Genomic DNA, 14130 nt, shown 5'->3' with positions numbered 1-14130 from the left:
AGGCCTTCATTACAAAGCCGCTGGAAAAAAATCACATAGTTGTTACAGAAAGTCCAATTTAGGGGCTGCACAAGTCACTCATCCAATGGACCATAACACTGGGTAACAATTTTTTACTTTTTGAATGTTGTCTAGATTTCTACAACTGATTTAGGGTATTTTTGCACTGCTGAATCAGGAAATGGCATTCGTTTCTCTCCATCAGGTCAGGTTTACTGTAAACTGAATGGTGGGCATTGATAAAGGTAAGTACACGTAAATTGCTTGTTGCTTCACCATTTTTCAAACTTCAGGGCTTCAACTTCCATTTCTTGGAACTCCTGGAATGCTCAGCGGCAGGGAGGTCTCTCTTCAGAGTCCAACAGTAGTCAGCCATCATGACTGCGTCCCAGCGACCCTGATACCTGGTCTCCATCTCTTTCATGTCCTGATGGAATCTATCCCCCTGCTCGTCACTCATTGAACCCAGGTTCTCAGGAAACCGGTCCATATGTGAAAATAGGTAGTGCATCTTGATGCTCATGTTGCAACCCAGGTTTCTGAAAGCAGTCAGCATGTTGTTGACAAGTTCTGCATAGTTTCTGGCCTTATTGTTGCCAAGAAAGTTCTTCACTAACAGAACAAATACCTTCCACGCTTCCAGTTCCACTTCGTTCATTGAATTTCCGAACTCTGGATCTCTGATGAGCTGACGGATCTGAGGACCGTCAAAGATGCCAGCTTTCAACTTCTCCATGGTCAATCCTGGAAAAGCCTGGCACAAGTAAGTGAAGCAGTCACCATCCTTGTCCAGAGCCTTTGTGAACTGTTTGATTAAGACGAGCTTGATGTGCAGCGGTGGGAAGAGTATTCCATCTCTGTCCACCAGAGGGTTGTTGATGACGTTCCTTTTTTTTTGCAAGGCACCAATTTCTCCCGCACAGGCCAGTCCTTCTTTGTGTAATGCTGAGCACGGTCCCTACTATCCCACATGCACAGAAAACATGGGTACTTGGTGAAGCCAGACTGTTGTCCCAACAAAAAGTTCACCATCTTCAGGTCAACACAAATAAACCACTTATGTTGATCGTAACCAATTTTCTCCAGCACATACTTCACAGCTTCATAGTGTACTCAAGTGAGGCAGGGGTATAGAGGCAAACTGGTTGCCGTTGTGTAGCAGAACACATTTCAGTGATCGCTTGCTGCTGTCAATGAACAGTCTCCAATCTTTGGGTTTGTACTGTGGCACTCCAAGCTTGAGCAGAAGCTGCACAATATCTGCACAGTACACCAAGCTCTTCTCTTCCGAGAAAAAATGGAGGTACTCTTGATGCCTGTTGTGGAAGAAGCTGGTGCAAGCACTGTCAGAGAGGAGGTTTTTTCCCTTCAATCTGGATGCCAACAGTTCGGCAGAGTCCTTTGACAAGCTGAGGTCGCGAACTAGATCATTCAACTCCTTTTGGGAAAATGGATGTGGAGCATCATCTTCAAGAACCACTTCTTCTTCATGTCCTTCAACACTGGAGGCATCTTCGTCACTAATGTCAGGAAGTTCTCCGAAGATAGGCACTGGAATTTCACCACAATGAGCTGCAGGACGACGTGCTGATTGAAGATCAGGTTTAACTTAGTTTTGATCCCCCAACTTTATGCTTTGCCGCACCAATTTATGGAAGATTTCGAGGTTTTATGACTTCAAACTGATCCCTTTTCGACATAATCACCCAGAACTATCGGACCTGAATACTTCTTGTCATTAAAATAATCATTTCCAATCAAAACAATTATTCGACATGGCATTTTACCCCCCCCCCCCCCAACTTCTTCTAAAATGCTCCACACAAGCATAAAGGTAAAGGTAAAGGTACCCCTGCCCATACGGGCCAGTCGTGACCGACTCTGGGGTTGCGCGCCCATCTCGCTTAAGAGGCTGGGGGCCAGTGCTGTCCGAAGACACTTCCGGGTCACATGGCCAGCATGACGAAGCTGCTCTGGCGAGCCTGCACCAGCGCAGCACACGGAAACGCTGTTTACCTTCCCACTATAAAGCGGTACCTATTTATCTACTTGCACTTAAGGGTACTTTCAAACTGCTAGGTGGGCAGGAGCTGGGACCGAATGACGGGAGCTCACCCCGTCGCGGGGATTCGAACCACCGACCATACGATCGGCAAGTCCTAGGCGCTGAGGTTTTACCCACAGCGCCACCCGCGTCCCACCCACACAAGCATACATGTGTACAAAAACGTAAAAAAATGACATGTGGCCATAGCTCAAAAACTTGACCTGACTGAGCAAAACCAATGTGATTTTTGGATTCAGCACATCAGATTCGTCCTAAATCAACTGAAAAAACACAGACAACATAACCCGAGCTACTCATCAACAGCTACTATAACTAGCTTCAGAATCTGAGGCAATAAGGCTCTGGATTGCTGGTTACTAAGAAAAAGGATTGGGAGAGGACTATTGAGCTCATGTTCTATGTGTGGGATTCCCTTAGGCACCTGGTTGGCCACTAGGGGAACAGAATATTGGACTAAATAAGCCTTGATCTGATCCTACAGGACTCTTACGCTATGCTAGGACCCAACAGCTGGGTTAAAAAAATGTCTGGTAAACTCTCCTTACCTCAAAGATAATGGACTGATTATTCTTTTTGAGGTAGAAGGCAAAGACGTATGTGTACATGAGTGTGGCACGACACTGGCAGAGGACATCGACTGCTTTCTTCAGGAACTGGACCTCGATCCATGACATGTTGTGCTGCTGCATCTCCTCCATTTTCTGCTTGACTTGGGCATAGAGTTTGTGCTCAAAGCGCAGGCTCTGCATATGGTTCATGTAACGGTTGCAGTAGAAGAGGTACCTCTGCAGGGCTGCTCTGGATCGCTGTGTTAATTCCCATTAGGGAAAAAGAAAATCAATAGTTAAAACAGAGTAATAGCAGATTGACTTGCCCTATAAATGAGGGGCCTCAAGGCAAACGTGGCCACAACAAGACAATGTTCTTATTTCAAAGTCCCACAGTACTCCTTTGGCTTTGAGTCTGATCTTGTTGGCACTATGTGACACAGAAGAGAGAGTTTTAAGCAGGTGGAAAAGAAAACAAAGAGTCCCTTGCAATCCCCAAACAGTGCTACAGGATCATGGAGCCCTGAACAGGGACTTAGGATATACTTCATTTTGTTGCAATTCTCTACTTGCCACATTTGTGGACCTGATAAACTGCATATACCCGGTCATGTGATGAACGGACATTTTTATTTTTCCATATAAATACATAGAAGAGGTCTTATTGGCAGTGGGTTCTGTGGCAAAACTGCCCAAGTGCAACATGGTGAAATAAACTGCCTAGATAGAAATGATATCCATACAGAAATTAATCTGGTAGAAAACCTCTTTCAGCAATAAGCAACTGCCAAGAAGGGTTTGGCTGGTAGGATATGGGGTTGGGCATATTCATACTCAGATTACTGCTTCCAGTGCCCAAGTTGGATAGTTTTACAAGTTGGCCAGGGCAACATCAGGAAGCAGTAACAAAATGGGTCGGCCTCTTGTGTCAAAGTCTAACAGTTTTGTGGAGTTCAGCTTGAAAGCTAGCAGTGCTCAATTGGAAAATGCAAGCACAGTGAAAAGCTAGGCCAAACCATCTTACTGAAGCTGATAATATTGGTCACCAAGAGTTATGGACTCACCTCTTGGGCATCTCTTGCTGCCTTTGCATCATCCTCATTATAGCGATTACAGTTGTACCTGAAAAAAGATTTTTATGAGCATAGTGGATTCCAGAACTTCTTTTGTTTTTGCCGCTCTGAGGCTCCAAGTATTCTTTGGTCAGTACATAACTGTAAACATAATAAGCCCCTCTGATACCTTGAACAGAGGCTCAACAAGAAACAGCCCAGACCTTTCTCACCCTAAGAAGTATGCACCAGCTACTGCTCTGTGTTTTTCTCCCACAGAAATTATTTTTGCAGGGTACAGAAACAAAACATGGCAGTACAATTAGACACATAAAGAAAGCTTGGGAGGAATTCATTTAAACTTACCAGGCGGACCCATGAGGTTCCCAGGGACCAAGACACACCCAGCAGAACTCTGCTTTACAATTCTGGTTCCGACAGACCATGTGATTGCAGCCTCCATCCTTTTCTATGGTCACATGGCATTTAGGGCATTCCTGTGACGGGTATGAAGAGTGGTGGAAAGAAATAAAAGTGGGTGTCTTCCAACTTAAAAAAAATGGGGAGGGATGCAGACAGTGCTTTGTGATGTTACAAAGAATTTACAATAGTGGCTCTTCTGGTTACACATTCAGCTGTCAGCTGGCTTCCCACTGCTGCCTTAGCAATGTAGTGAAAAGGTAGTCTTATAGCAATATAATAGCACAAAATAACAGATCAATGCCAGGAAAAGTTGCACTTCTTCCAGTTCATGGGATAGCTTAGATAGGAAGCCATTTGCAAGTAGTGGGACATTTTCGTGTGTGTGTGTGTGTGTGTGACGCTCAGCTTTGACACTTCATATTAAACACATTCTAGATCTACTGATTTAAGTCCAGTGAGACTGGGTTCCACATGCACTGAATGAACATACTAAAGGGATGGGTCGTTGTGAAGTGAAATAGCACATGTTTTGCAAACCAAAGGTAATAGGTCTAACCCTTCACATCGCCACATAAAGGCTGGGAATGGCCAAACTCTGAAATCCTGGACAGCCACAGTCAGTCTCCATAGGCAATACTGAGCTAGGTAGGACCAATGGTCTGATTTGGCCTAAAGCAATTTTCTGTATTCCTATACTCAGCAAACCACATGTAAGTACTTCTCAATCTATAAAGTACTGAGATGTTTGCCAATTTGGCACCTCCCTTCAATTTAGCTCTAAAACTCTGAAGTGGGGGGGGGGGGGGAATAGGAAAACACAGCCCATTATTTACATGGAGGACTTACCCCTCACTACTCACAATGGAAGTTCAGGATTTGACAGTTATGTTTTTGTAAGGGAAAAGCAGCTCTGCAAGTGTGAAATTTTGAGCATCTAACATATTGGCCCAAATATAAGCCTTTTTTTTCCCGAATTCTGATTGTGAAAAGTTAAAGTGCAGCTTATATTCGCTGGCAAAGCCCCCCCCCCCCCCCGGAGCACAGGGCAAAGGTGCGCAGCCCATCCGCGGCTCCCAAGCCTCCGAATTTTAAAGGTGCAGCTTATATTTGGGCCAATATGGCATGTTTTAAAGAGAAATGTGATGCTACCAAACCTTTGTGTTTGCTGCAATCCAGTTTGAAGTTTCACTGTCATCATCACACTTCTTAATCCATTTCTTTAACCACTGTCAGGAGAGAGAAAAAAGAATGGTAAAACAAGAGAAGAAGTGAAAAAGGCCAGAGAAATGTGCATCTGCACCTCATGGCTCACAGGCTCCTCTGAACTGGACATATCATATCCTGTTAAGCAAGGCTTGCCCATTCAGATCCAACACTCCAAGATAACACATCAGGATTCCAAAATAAACCTTCAAATAATTATGTATCGTGGATATCTCTTACAACTATGATTTTCTTCATGTTTGTGTCAAATATCCTCTAGGTGGAAATAAAAGATCTGAACTAAGGAGAGGAGTGCTTATTTTGTTGTGACAGTCAAGATGGACTATTCTTTCATACACTTGTTACCCAGAGTCAAATAGTTCAGGGTGAATTACACACAACTTAAGGGAAACTAAACAGGTAACCATGTGGTAATTTGCTTGGAAAATTTTTTCGTAACAATGTAAGTGGGAGCGGGAGATGTGAGGGAGTCCAAAGAAATGATGAAATTATGTTATGATATAAGTAATGTCGTTTATTTATGCATTTGTATTCAAAAAAACTTTAATAAATATGTATTAAAAATAAATAAATAAACAGGTAACCATGGCAAAGATGTCTGAATAGCTTGCTAAGTATCATCAAAGTATTTTACAACACTACAACTGTGATATTTAAGCAGAAAGGCTAGTTTACTTTTCCAGCACTCTGCCGTAGACACTCACCTTGCATTTAACAGGATCATGCCAGTTTTCACCACAGTTAAAGCTGTAAAAATAGAAAGATTTATACATATTACACAGTCTATGGTTATGCAACATGAAAATTTAGGGGCTTGCTCTAATTCAAGCAACTGTAACTGTTACCTCCTAAGCCAAACATTATACCAGCAAGGTAATGTGGCTTGACGGGTACCTGAGAACCTCAGTTTTTCAATCCCAGACAGGAAGCAAAAACACTCAAGTTTATCAGATCCCAAACGGACAGTGTTTGGCTTGCTGGTAGTTGGCATGGGTAGGCCTACCAAGGCAACTTGTCATTTGAAGAGAAACAGGAACCACCTTCCGCTTAGTGGTAAGTAATCCAAAATCATTACAACCCAACACAAGAAATGTTTGCTTACCAAAACTGACGGCCACATTTACAGCGAACAGGCTTAGCATCAGGATACTGAACTTTAACAACATGGTGGCAATCTGGAGCAGGACACCATTTTAACAGCCGATTGCACTGCAAAAATAAAAAGCTACCAGATCTTACTTGGAAATGGACCAGAATTAAAGATATCAAAGTGTGGTATTTCCCTTCCATTTCCCCAGAAGTCTCCTTTTAGCCAAAGCTTTGTTTCATCCTGACAGGAAAATGCCACAATTCTCATTTTGGTATAGACCTTGTCCCTCCACACCAACAGCCAAGCAGAAAACGCCAAGCCAATTTCACAGAATCAGCTATAAAATGAGATTGGGGGGGGGGGGGGCAATGTTGCCCAGGATGACCTTCTAAATAGAACCAACTCCAGATAATCAATTTAGTCCCCCACCAACCTTCCCAACTGTCACCAAGACTACAAATGCAACCTATAAGAAAATCCATTCTGATGACAAAAGCAAATTAAGATACTCTAAAGGTCATAATCTAAGCCTAAAAGACAGCCACCCATCCATCCTAAGGTATTTTGTTCCCTTTGGCAAAGCTTTAAAAATCTCAATTCCAGCTCAAAAATAAGCAAGGTAGCTTGACAAGGTAGTTTTAGAAATGGCTCATCTTTCATGTTAAGTGGTTTAATTTTTAGGGGGCCAAAGGTCTGTGATGTTCACATATGGGCTGCCCACATGTGTCGTCTGCTCAGGAGAACCTGGCAGTTTTGTGGCTTAGCGTCACACCAGTGCAGGCACATTAACAAAGATTGAATTGAGGGTCACATGTGGCTTTTTGTGATTCTTCAGTCCTCTTCAGCTTAGGCTTCACCAGCATTCCACAAATTGAATTCAAAAATCCTTTTATTACAAATGAGGGGACAACAAGCAAGGCTGTTTTTGTGTTTCCTCAAAGGTTCACCAACGGGACGCAGGTGGCGCTGTGGGTTAAAGCCTCAGCGCCTAGGACTTGCCGATCGAAAGGTCGGCGGTTCGAATCCCTGCGGCGGGGTGCGCTCCCGCTGCTCGGTCCCAGCGCCTGCCAACCTAGCAGTTCGAAAGCACCTCCGGGTGCAAGTAGATAAATAGGGACCGCTTACCAGCGGGAAGGTAAACGGCGTTTCCGTGTGCGACTCTGGTTCGCCAGAGCAGCGATGTCACACTGGCCACGTGATCCGGAAGTGTCTCCGGACAGCGCTGGCCCCTGGCCTCTTAAGTGAGATGGGCGCACAACCCCAGAGTCTGTCAAGACTGGCCCGTATGGGCAGGGGTACCTTTACCTTTAAAGGTTCACCAATTCTAAAGTTGTAACAGATTGCTTAAGTAGCACCCCACAGTAATACTGGATTCAGTTCAGAAGTACCTGCTCTAGGTTCTGATGAAAACACAAAAAGTTTGTGCCTAGTTGTTCTCAAAGGACTATAAATTGAGTGCTTGAAATACCTGGCACATAATCAGCAATGTGCCTTTAACAACTATTACCTTCTTTAATCTCCTGAACAGCTGCCTATAGCCATTGCTTTAGGCACTGGGATTTCAAATTTCTGCTGCAGAATGCTGTGCTATAAAACAACGTTCCAGCTTAAAGTATTTTCGTATTTGAAGCAGCATTCTAGCTAAAATCATGCCACCTATTAACAAAAAGCTTAACACTCTCTATCAGTATGAGCCTAGGTAAGATCAACCCTGTTAATTAGGGTGGGGGAAGCAGCCTTTGCAAACAACTGAACAAAATCTGACCCCCACCCCCACCATGAATACATGTAAATGCCTGCTAAGACAAGAAAGAGATGGGCGAAAGCCCTCAAATCACAGCCTGTCTCTTCAGCATAGTTTGAAACATTAACACTCACCTCTACAAAACTATTAGTTATTAAATGCTGGTACTTTAATTTAACCTTTGAATCTGTGATGAGGCGCCTAAGAAGAGAAGGGAGAAAAAACATTTCATTGAGAACATTCATTTTTTGGCAGTCCAGAAATTGTTTGCTACATCAGCTTTATTGCTTGGCAGAAGCCGTGAGCAAGGAGAATCATTTTCGCAGACTGCGTAATTCCCCACCCCTACAATTTTAAGGCATGCTGTATTTTTACTTGGCAAACACACATTTTAAAAGCAGAATTAATACCCTGCTTTTTAAAAAAAAACAAAAAACCCCACCACTGTTTTGTGACCAGATTTTATTCGCTCTCTTGTTCCCCAGATAATATGTTTTGCTTATTTCTACTCAGTTGTTGGCATGCCTGCAACCATTTCCTTCACAGAGGCCAGAACACAAAGGCAATGTTTAATCTTGATTTCCATCCCAATGTAAATTAGTGAATGGACGTACAACACTGTACTTGCAAAATGAAAAACGGACGCTAACTAGTGCAACATGCATACCACTCAGAACCTATCATCAAAAGTTAAACAGACACCTGTAGATTTCTGGTGACACCAATCAAATATTTAAGAGACTTTTTTGTAAATAACCATATACTGCAAAACAATAATGTTTTAATATAGGTTTCATGCATTACTGAAGGCAATAATCCAAAGTAGTACACAGTGTGATAAATGAAGAGCCATAACAAAGATCAAACTTTCGTTTAGTATTTAGTGACAGTCTCTGACAGTGATGTTTAGGATATGCTTTGCAGATTTATTTAGATACTTCTGCTCTAAAACAAGTATACTAGACACAGCTCCCAATATTTGCATTATTTATTCCATCAACTAAGTAAAATAGTAAAAATTTTACTGTGGAGATTAACTCAAGCAGCTTTGCAAATGGGCATCTTGTGGCATATGGCCTACAATACTTTTGTTGCTTTAAAGGACAAGTACAGGCAAATATACATGCCATGTCTGCCTGCAGCATGTCTTCCCTGCACATGCCATACTGAAGCCCCTGGTGGTTCTGAAAGATGTATACTTAGTGTTTTTTTATGTTGTCCTGGGTTAAGTCCTAGGTATCAGCCAAATAAATATTTTTAGTTGTCAGGCTAAGCCTTTCTTTCTTTCTTTCTTTCTTTCTTTCTTTCTTTCTTTCTTTCTTTCTTTCTTTCTCAGAATTTGCATACCACTTAATTGTAAATAAAACCTCTAAGGAGTTTACATGCATGACAATACCTAACTAGTGGCACAGCAATAAAACCACTAGCACATTTGCAAAGCTAAGCAGGGTCTACTATAGTTTCAAATTGGATGGGAGACGGCGTGTTGACATCTGCATTGCAAGGGTTTGGACTAGATGACCCTCGGGGTCCCTTCCAACTCTACAGTTCTATGAGTTATGGAAGGAATCACAAGCCAGGGGTGCCACCACAAAAAGCTACACTTTGGTCCCAACTAACCTAACAGGCAGATATTGAAGTCAGTCTGGGCCTCCTGGGAAGACATTGAAAAAAGCATGCTGGGGTTCATATGAGCACAGACACTTAAGATAGACTGGGGCCAAGCTGCACAATTGCTATATAAAACAATAACTAGCACTTTAAACGTAGCCCAGAAGATAACAGGGTGCTTGTGCAAACCTTGGAACACTTGTGTCACATGCTGCCTCCTGCTAGCGTTCAACAAAAGGCAAAGCAGCTGAAAGACAATCCCTGCCTTAAAGTTAACCATTTGACGCAACACAGAAGTGTGGGGAAAAGGTATAGTGATGGAAGAACAAGAAAATTCAAACACCACTAGGTAAAGTTAAATATAGCTGAGCGAGAGGAGCAGCCAAACTGAGGTAGTCTTACATCAGAGCTGACAAAGGGTATCAACAATACTAACCCCCCCCCCAAAAAAAACAATACATTTTTCAAAGCACAGGGATGGCAATCCACTTTTTAAAAATGTGTGTTAGAACACACTAGCAGGCATGCATTTAACAGAATTCCTTTTCCATTAGTAGACAGCTATTCAAAGTTAAAATCATGTTTTGTGATTGAGGAACTGCATTTCTGATACTGATAAGCCTCCTCACGCTTACAAGTGTCCACACACAAAAATAATCTGGTAGGTACAAAAGATGGTGGTGATTATTTTTTGCCTGCCTGGCCCCTAATCCTCACTGCAGAAGTTAAGTCCAGAAACCCTCAATATAGCATTTTATTGCTTTGTTGTATTACTTTATGTTTATTCTGCTGTTCTGCCAAAAAAGGTCCCAGAGGAACTTACTAATGACTACAAACAGGAACTGTCCCTGCCCTCAGGCTTACAGTCTAAAAAGACATAATATAAAAGTCAAATGGACTGGGAAGGAAGAATAAATAAGCAAATTCATGTACAGGTTCTTGATTACAAGTTCTTCTAACGATGAGCTGGAGTAGAAACAGATTAAGCAGAGGTGGCACCAGATGTTGCCAGTGTCTCAGCTACACTAATGAGAGTGGCTCAGCATCCCTTCTCACCCTCTCCTCTGCTGCAGCCTGATATAATGGCTGGTGCCTGGTGATAAAGAGGGAGGAGTCTTGCAGATATATCTGAAAAGGTTCATCTGAAGCATTACTTCTGTAACATTTAATGGGTTGCAGATGCTAGCTCTATTGAAACTCATTAAAATGAGGACTGCTTCAATGTGTTATTGTTATGTTACCTAGCCTCGTATGGGCTGCTTAAAGAAACTATAACTTCCTTGGCCCACGAAGGCGCTTTACGTGTACAAACCAAGAGCATACTTTCATTCTTTTAATATTACACTGTTCGTTACTGAGTAAAGATTTGTCCCATTTCAAGCTTTCTACCTACAGGAAATACTTTCCATGTTGAGAAATCCAGCTTAACTGAAGAGGATTTGGGGGACATGTTCAGGGGTGCACAAAGTTTTTGCAGAGGTCTACTGGGCCTCAATCCTGTCCCATATGAACTGAGTGTAACAGAGAGAGAGAGAGAGAAAGAAAGAAAGAAAACAAACACACACTGAGACACAAATCCCTTCCTGCAGCCACATTGCAGGGGAATTTTGGTAACTGTGCGCAAGCAGCCTTTCTGGGTAGTTTATCCTGCATTACTCATCTTCTCAATTAGATACACCCAATACGTTTCTGAAGAAACATGGGTATCCCCATAAAATTCAAGTTTCAAAACCACTGCATTAAGGTGACCTTAGAGTTACTGTCTCCTGCCTCTCCTCTCCCTGTGCTCCTTGTCTGAAGAACAAGGAGGCAAGCCAGCTAAACCACACATGCTAAGGCATATTCCACAGCACTGGCATACTAAAACTCACAATACTAATTTCCAACTTTTGTACACTAGACTAGATGCTCTTCCACTTTGCACTACTGGATCAAATTATATGTAACAATTGTCTAAAAAGATATATAGGACAAGAAACTTTAGAAAGACGACATCGCTTCATACAGATGGCCATGAATAGAGAGATGTGCACCATAATCTAGAGATTTCCATTAGCATATTAAACACTCAATCAGTGAACTCTAAGGAAAACAAATGTATTAGCTGGTCACATACAATCTCTTTTTTTTTGGGGGGGGGGGTCAAGGAAAGCTGCAGAAGGCCATTATGTACCTGGGGCATATGGTGTCCGCTGTTTACCCTCTTGTTTATTCATTGGCTGGCACTGGATATAAAGTGTTGGCTGCTAGGCAGCATAACAAATTTTTCAACCTGTACTTGGGGAAGCACACATTTTTAAAGGGTACAGATCAGCCTTTGCTAACCTGGTGCCTTCCAGATGGTTTGGAATATGCATGGTATTCAATTAAGTTTCACCACTGAAATTAATGAATTCAATTTAGTCATATCATTAATTTCAATGAGTCTATTCTGAGTAAAGCTGAACACCACCCTATAACTCCATTGTTCAACAGGAGAAGCACACTGATTTGATGTCTTGAAGATTTTAAAGCAATCTCCCTCTGTCAAAGTGTGCCATACCTGTAGCATCATCCATCAGTTGCTTCTAATGTGTTTTATAAAGATGTGGTTTTTTGCCTGAACCTATGAGATTGAACCCTATTAACTGAATTTCTGTTTTTATTGTTTCTATATTGTATTTCTGTATAACACTTAGGGCTTTTCTTTCCTTTAGAAATAGTAATTTAGAAATGCTTTTAAATAAATAACAAACATAAAAACAAATTACAACTACAAGAGATTGGAGGTAAAATTCTCTGTGAACCAAAACAAACCTAGGTCTGACAGGTACCTTACCTGGAGACCACCTGTGAACCTCTGAGATGCTTGGACGATGAATGGAACACAACATTTAAAACTATGGGGATATCAGACAGAGAAAAAGATCCAATACACAATGACCTAACAGATAATGACATTTACTGCTGGCACAGTATTCCACTCTGAACAGTTCTCGTTAAAAATATGATATGTAATTGGTGTATGTGGAAGAAAAGGTAGGATACCTAAAAACATGTGCCTTTTTGTTTTATGCTTTTTGAGGACAGTCTCAAAAGTACTCCCTTGCAACTGTTGTTGTATTACAAGATAAAACTAGTTTAATAATGTTTTAGTCAGATTATTTTAGGCTCTATAAAAACAAACAGAACCTTTTACATGGGCTTCACATGATGAAATCAGTACAGTTATACCTACTTTCCATATTTATACAAGTCCCAACTTAAAATGGAAACAGTAGAAAAAGGACCACAACACTAATTTAACACTAAAAGCAATCTACAAAGAATGAGGGGTGAATAAGGCCAAACTCAGGATTTTATTCCTGGAAAGGATTACACAAGGTTGACTAAACCATCTAATGTAAGGCTGTGAGATCATGAACTTAAATTTATTAGATGACCTAACTGCAGTTCAGAGGTCTCTTACTTTAAGTCTGTGAAATCAGCCAATGGAAAACGTCAGCCCCAGTCATTTTATGACTTTGTCAAAAAGCTCCTGCAAGCAAAACATACTGCAAGCAAAAAGGTGAAGTTGATGGCAAAGCAGAAGCATTCTTTGGTTTCCATTATGGAGACTACAGAGGAGGCTCACTTCTCCCAAGGCATCCAAAGATGTCCATGGGTGATCATATAAGACTGACCCATTATATTTTGATAAAACACAGCTTTGAGCCAGTCAATCCTTAACCGATCTGTTTTAGCGCTCAACACAGGAAGGGAAGTATTACTGAAGTCATGTATCAACTATAATACTTACATAACTGTATTGTCATCAACCAAGATATCACAGCCATGAGCAGGGCATGAAATTGTCTGGTGAGGGGGGGAAACAGGAGTCAGAAAGAACATCTGATTTAGTTTGAATGGCAGTGAAGAATCTCTAAGAACTGTGTACACTCAGCAGCACTTCTAAAACACAACGCAGGTTACAAGAGGTTGGCCAGCCAAGGGCTTAAGCTCTAAGTTTAACTGTACTCATCAGCTGTAATATAAAACAAACCTCCCAGGTGATTGTTTTAAACACCCTCCCAAGGCAAAACCTAAACAAAGAGTCCACAAATTCTGGTTGTCAAGCAGGTCTGTGGTTGCCAAGAGACTGGTTTTTGACTGGGGAGATTTGAAAAAGCAGGTGGGCGTCTTATCCCTGAACTTGCACTGAACCTCCAAAACGCAGCACAGAGTGAGGGACAATTGGCTGCTCCAAGCTTAGAGCTGGGAAGGCAGGTGAAGGATCATTTTTGGATTTGCACTGCATGGAAGCATAGCTTGATAACAAGAGCCAGTTTCCTTCTTCGGTTCGCAGCTGGAGCCAGGGCTCCGAGGTGCTTCTGATGCAACAGAATGCCTTG

The 14130-nt window shown here is 41.9% G+C and overlaps 1 protein-coding gene across 1 annotated transcript in view; it reads right to left on the bottom strand.

Moving 5' to 3' along the window:
• The window catches only part of ARIH1 (ariadne RBR E3 ubiquitin protein ligase 1), a 51723-nt gene that overhangs the window by 6933 nt on the left and 30660 nt on the right, over nucleotides 1-14130 (bottom strand). The window contains exons 5-12 of the mRNA XM_079953321.1: nucleotides 13539-13594; nucleotides 8284-8350; nucleotides 6418-6524; nucleotides 6020-6062; nucleotides 5246-5317; nucleotides 4035-4165; nucleotides 3681-3738; nucleotides 2614-2874 (exon numbers count right to left, since the gene is read on the bottom strand). Coding sequence (XP_079809447.1) covers nucleotides 2614-2874; nucleotides 3681-3738; nucleotides 4035-4165; nucleotides 5246-5317; nucleotides 6020-6062; nucleotides 6418-6524; nucleotides 8284-8350; nucleotides 13539-13594 — 795 coding nt within the window. The remainder of the gene's footprint in view (nucleotides 1-2613; nucleotides 2875-3680; nucleotides 3739-4034; nucleotides 4166-5245; nucleotides 5318-6019; nucleotides 6063-6417; nucleotides 6525-8283; nucleotides 8351-13538; nucleotides 13595-14130) is intronic.

This window comes from Podarcis cretensis, assembly GCF_951804945.1.
Source record: "Podarcis cretensis genome assembly, chromosome: 14".
NCBI lineage: Eukaryota > Metazoa > Chordata > Lepidosauria > Squamata > Lacertidae > Podarcis > Podarcis cretensis.
This window is presented reverse-complemented; position numbering and strand designations above follow the sequence as displayed.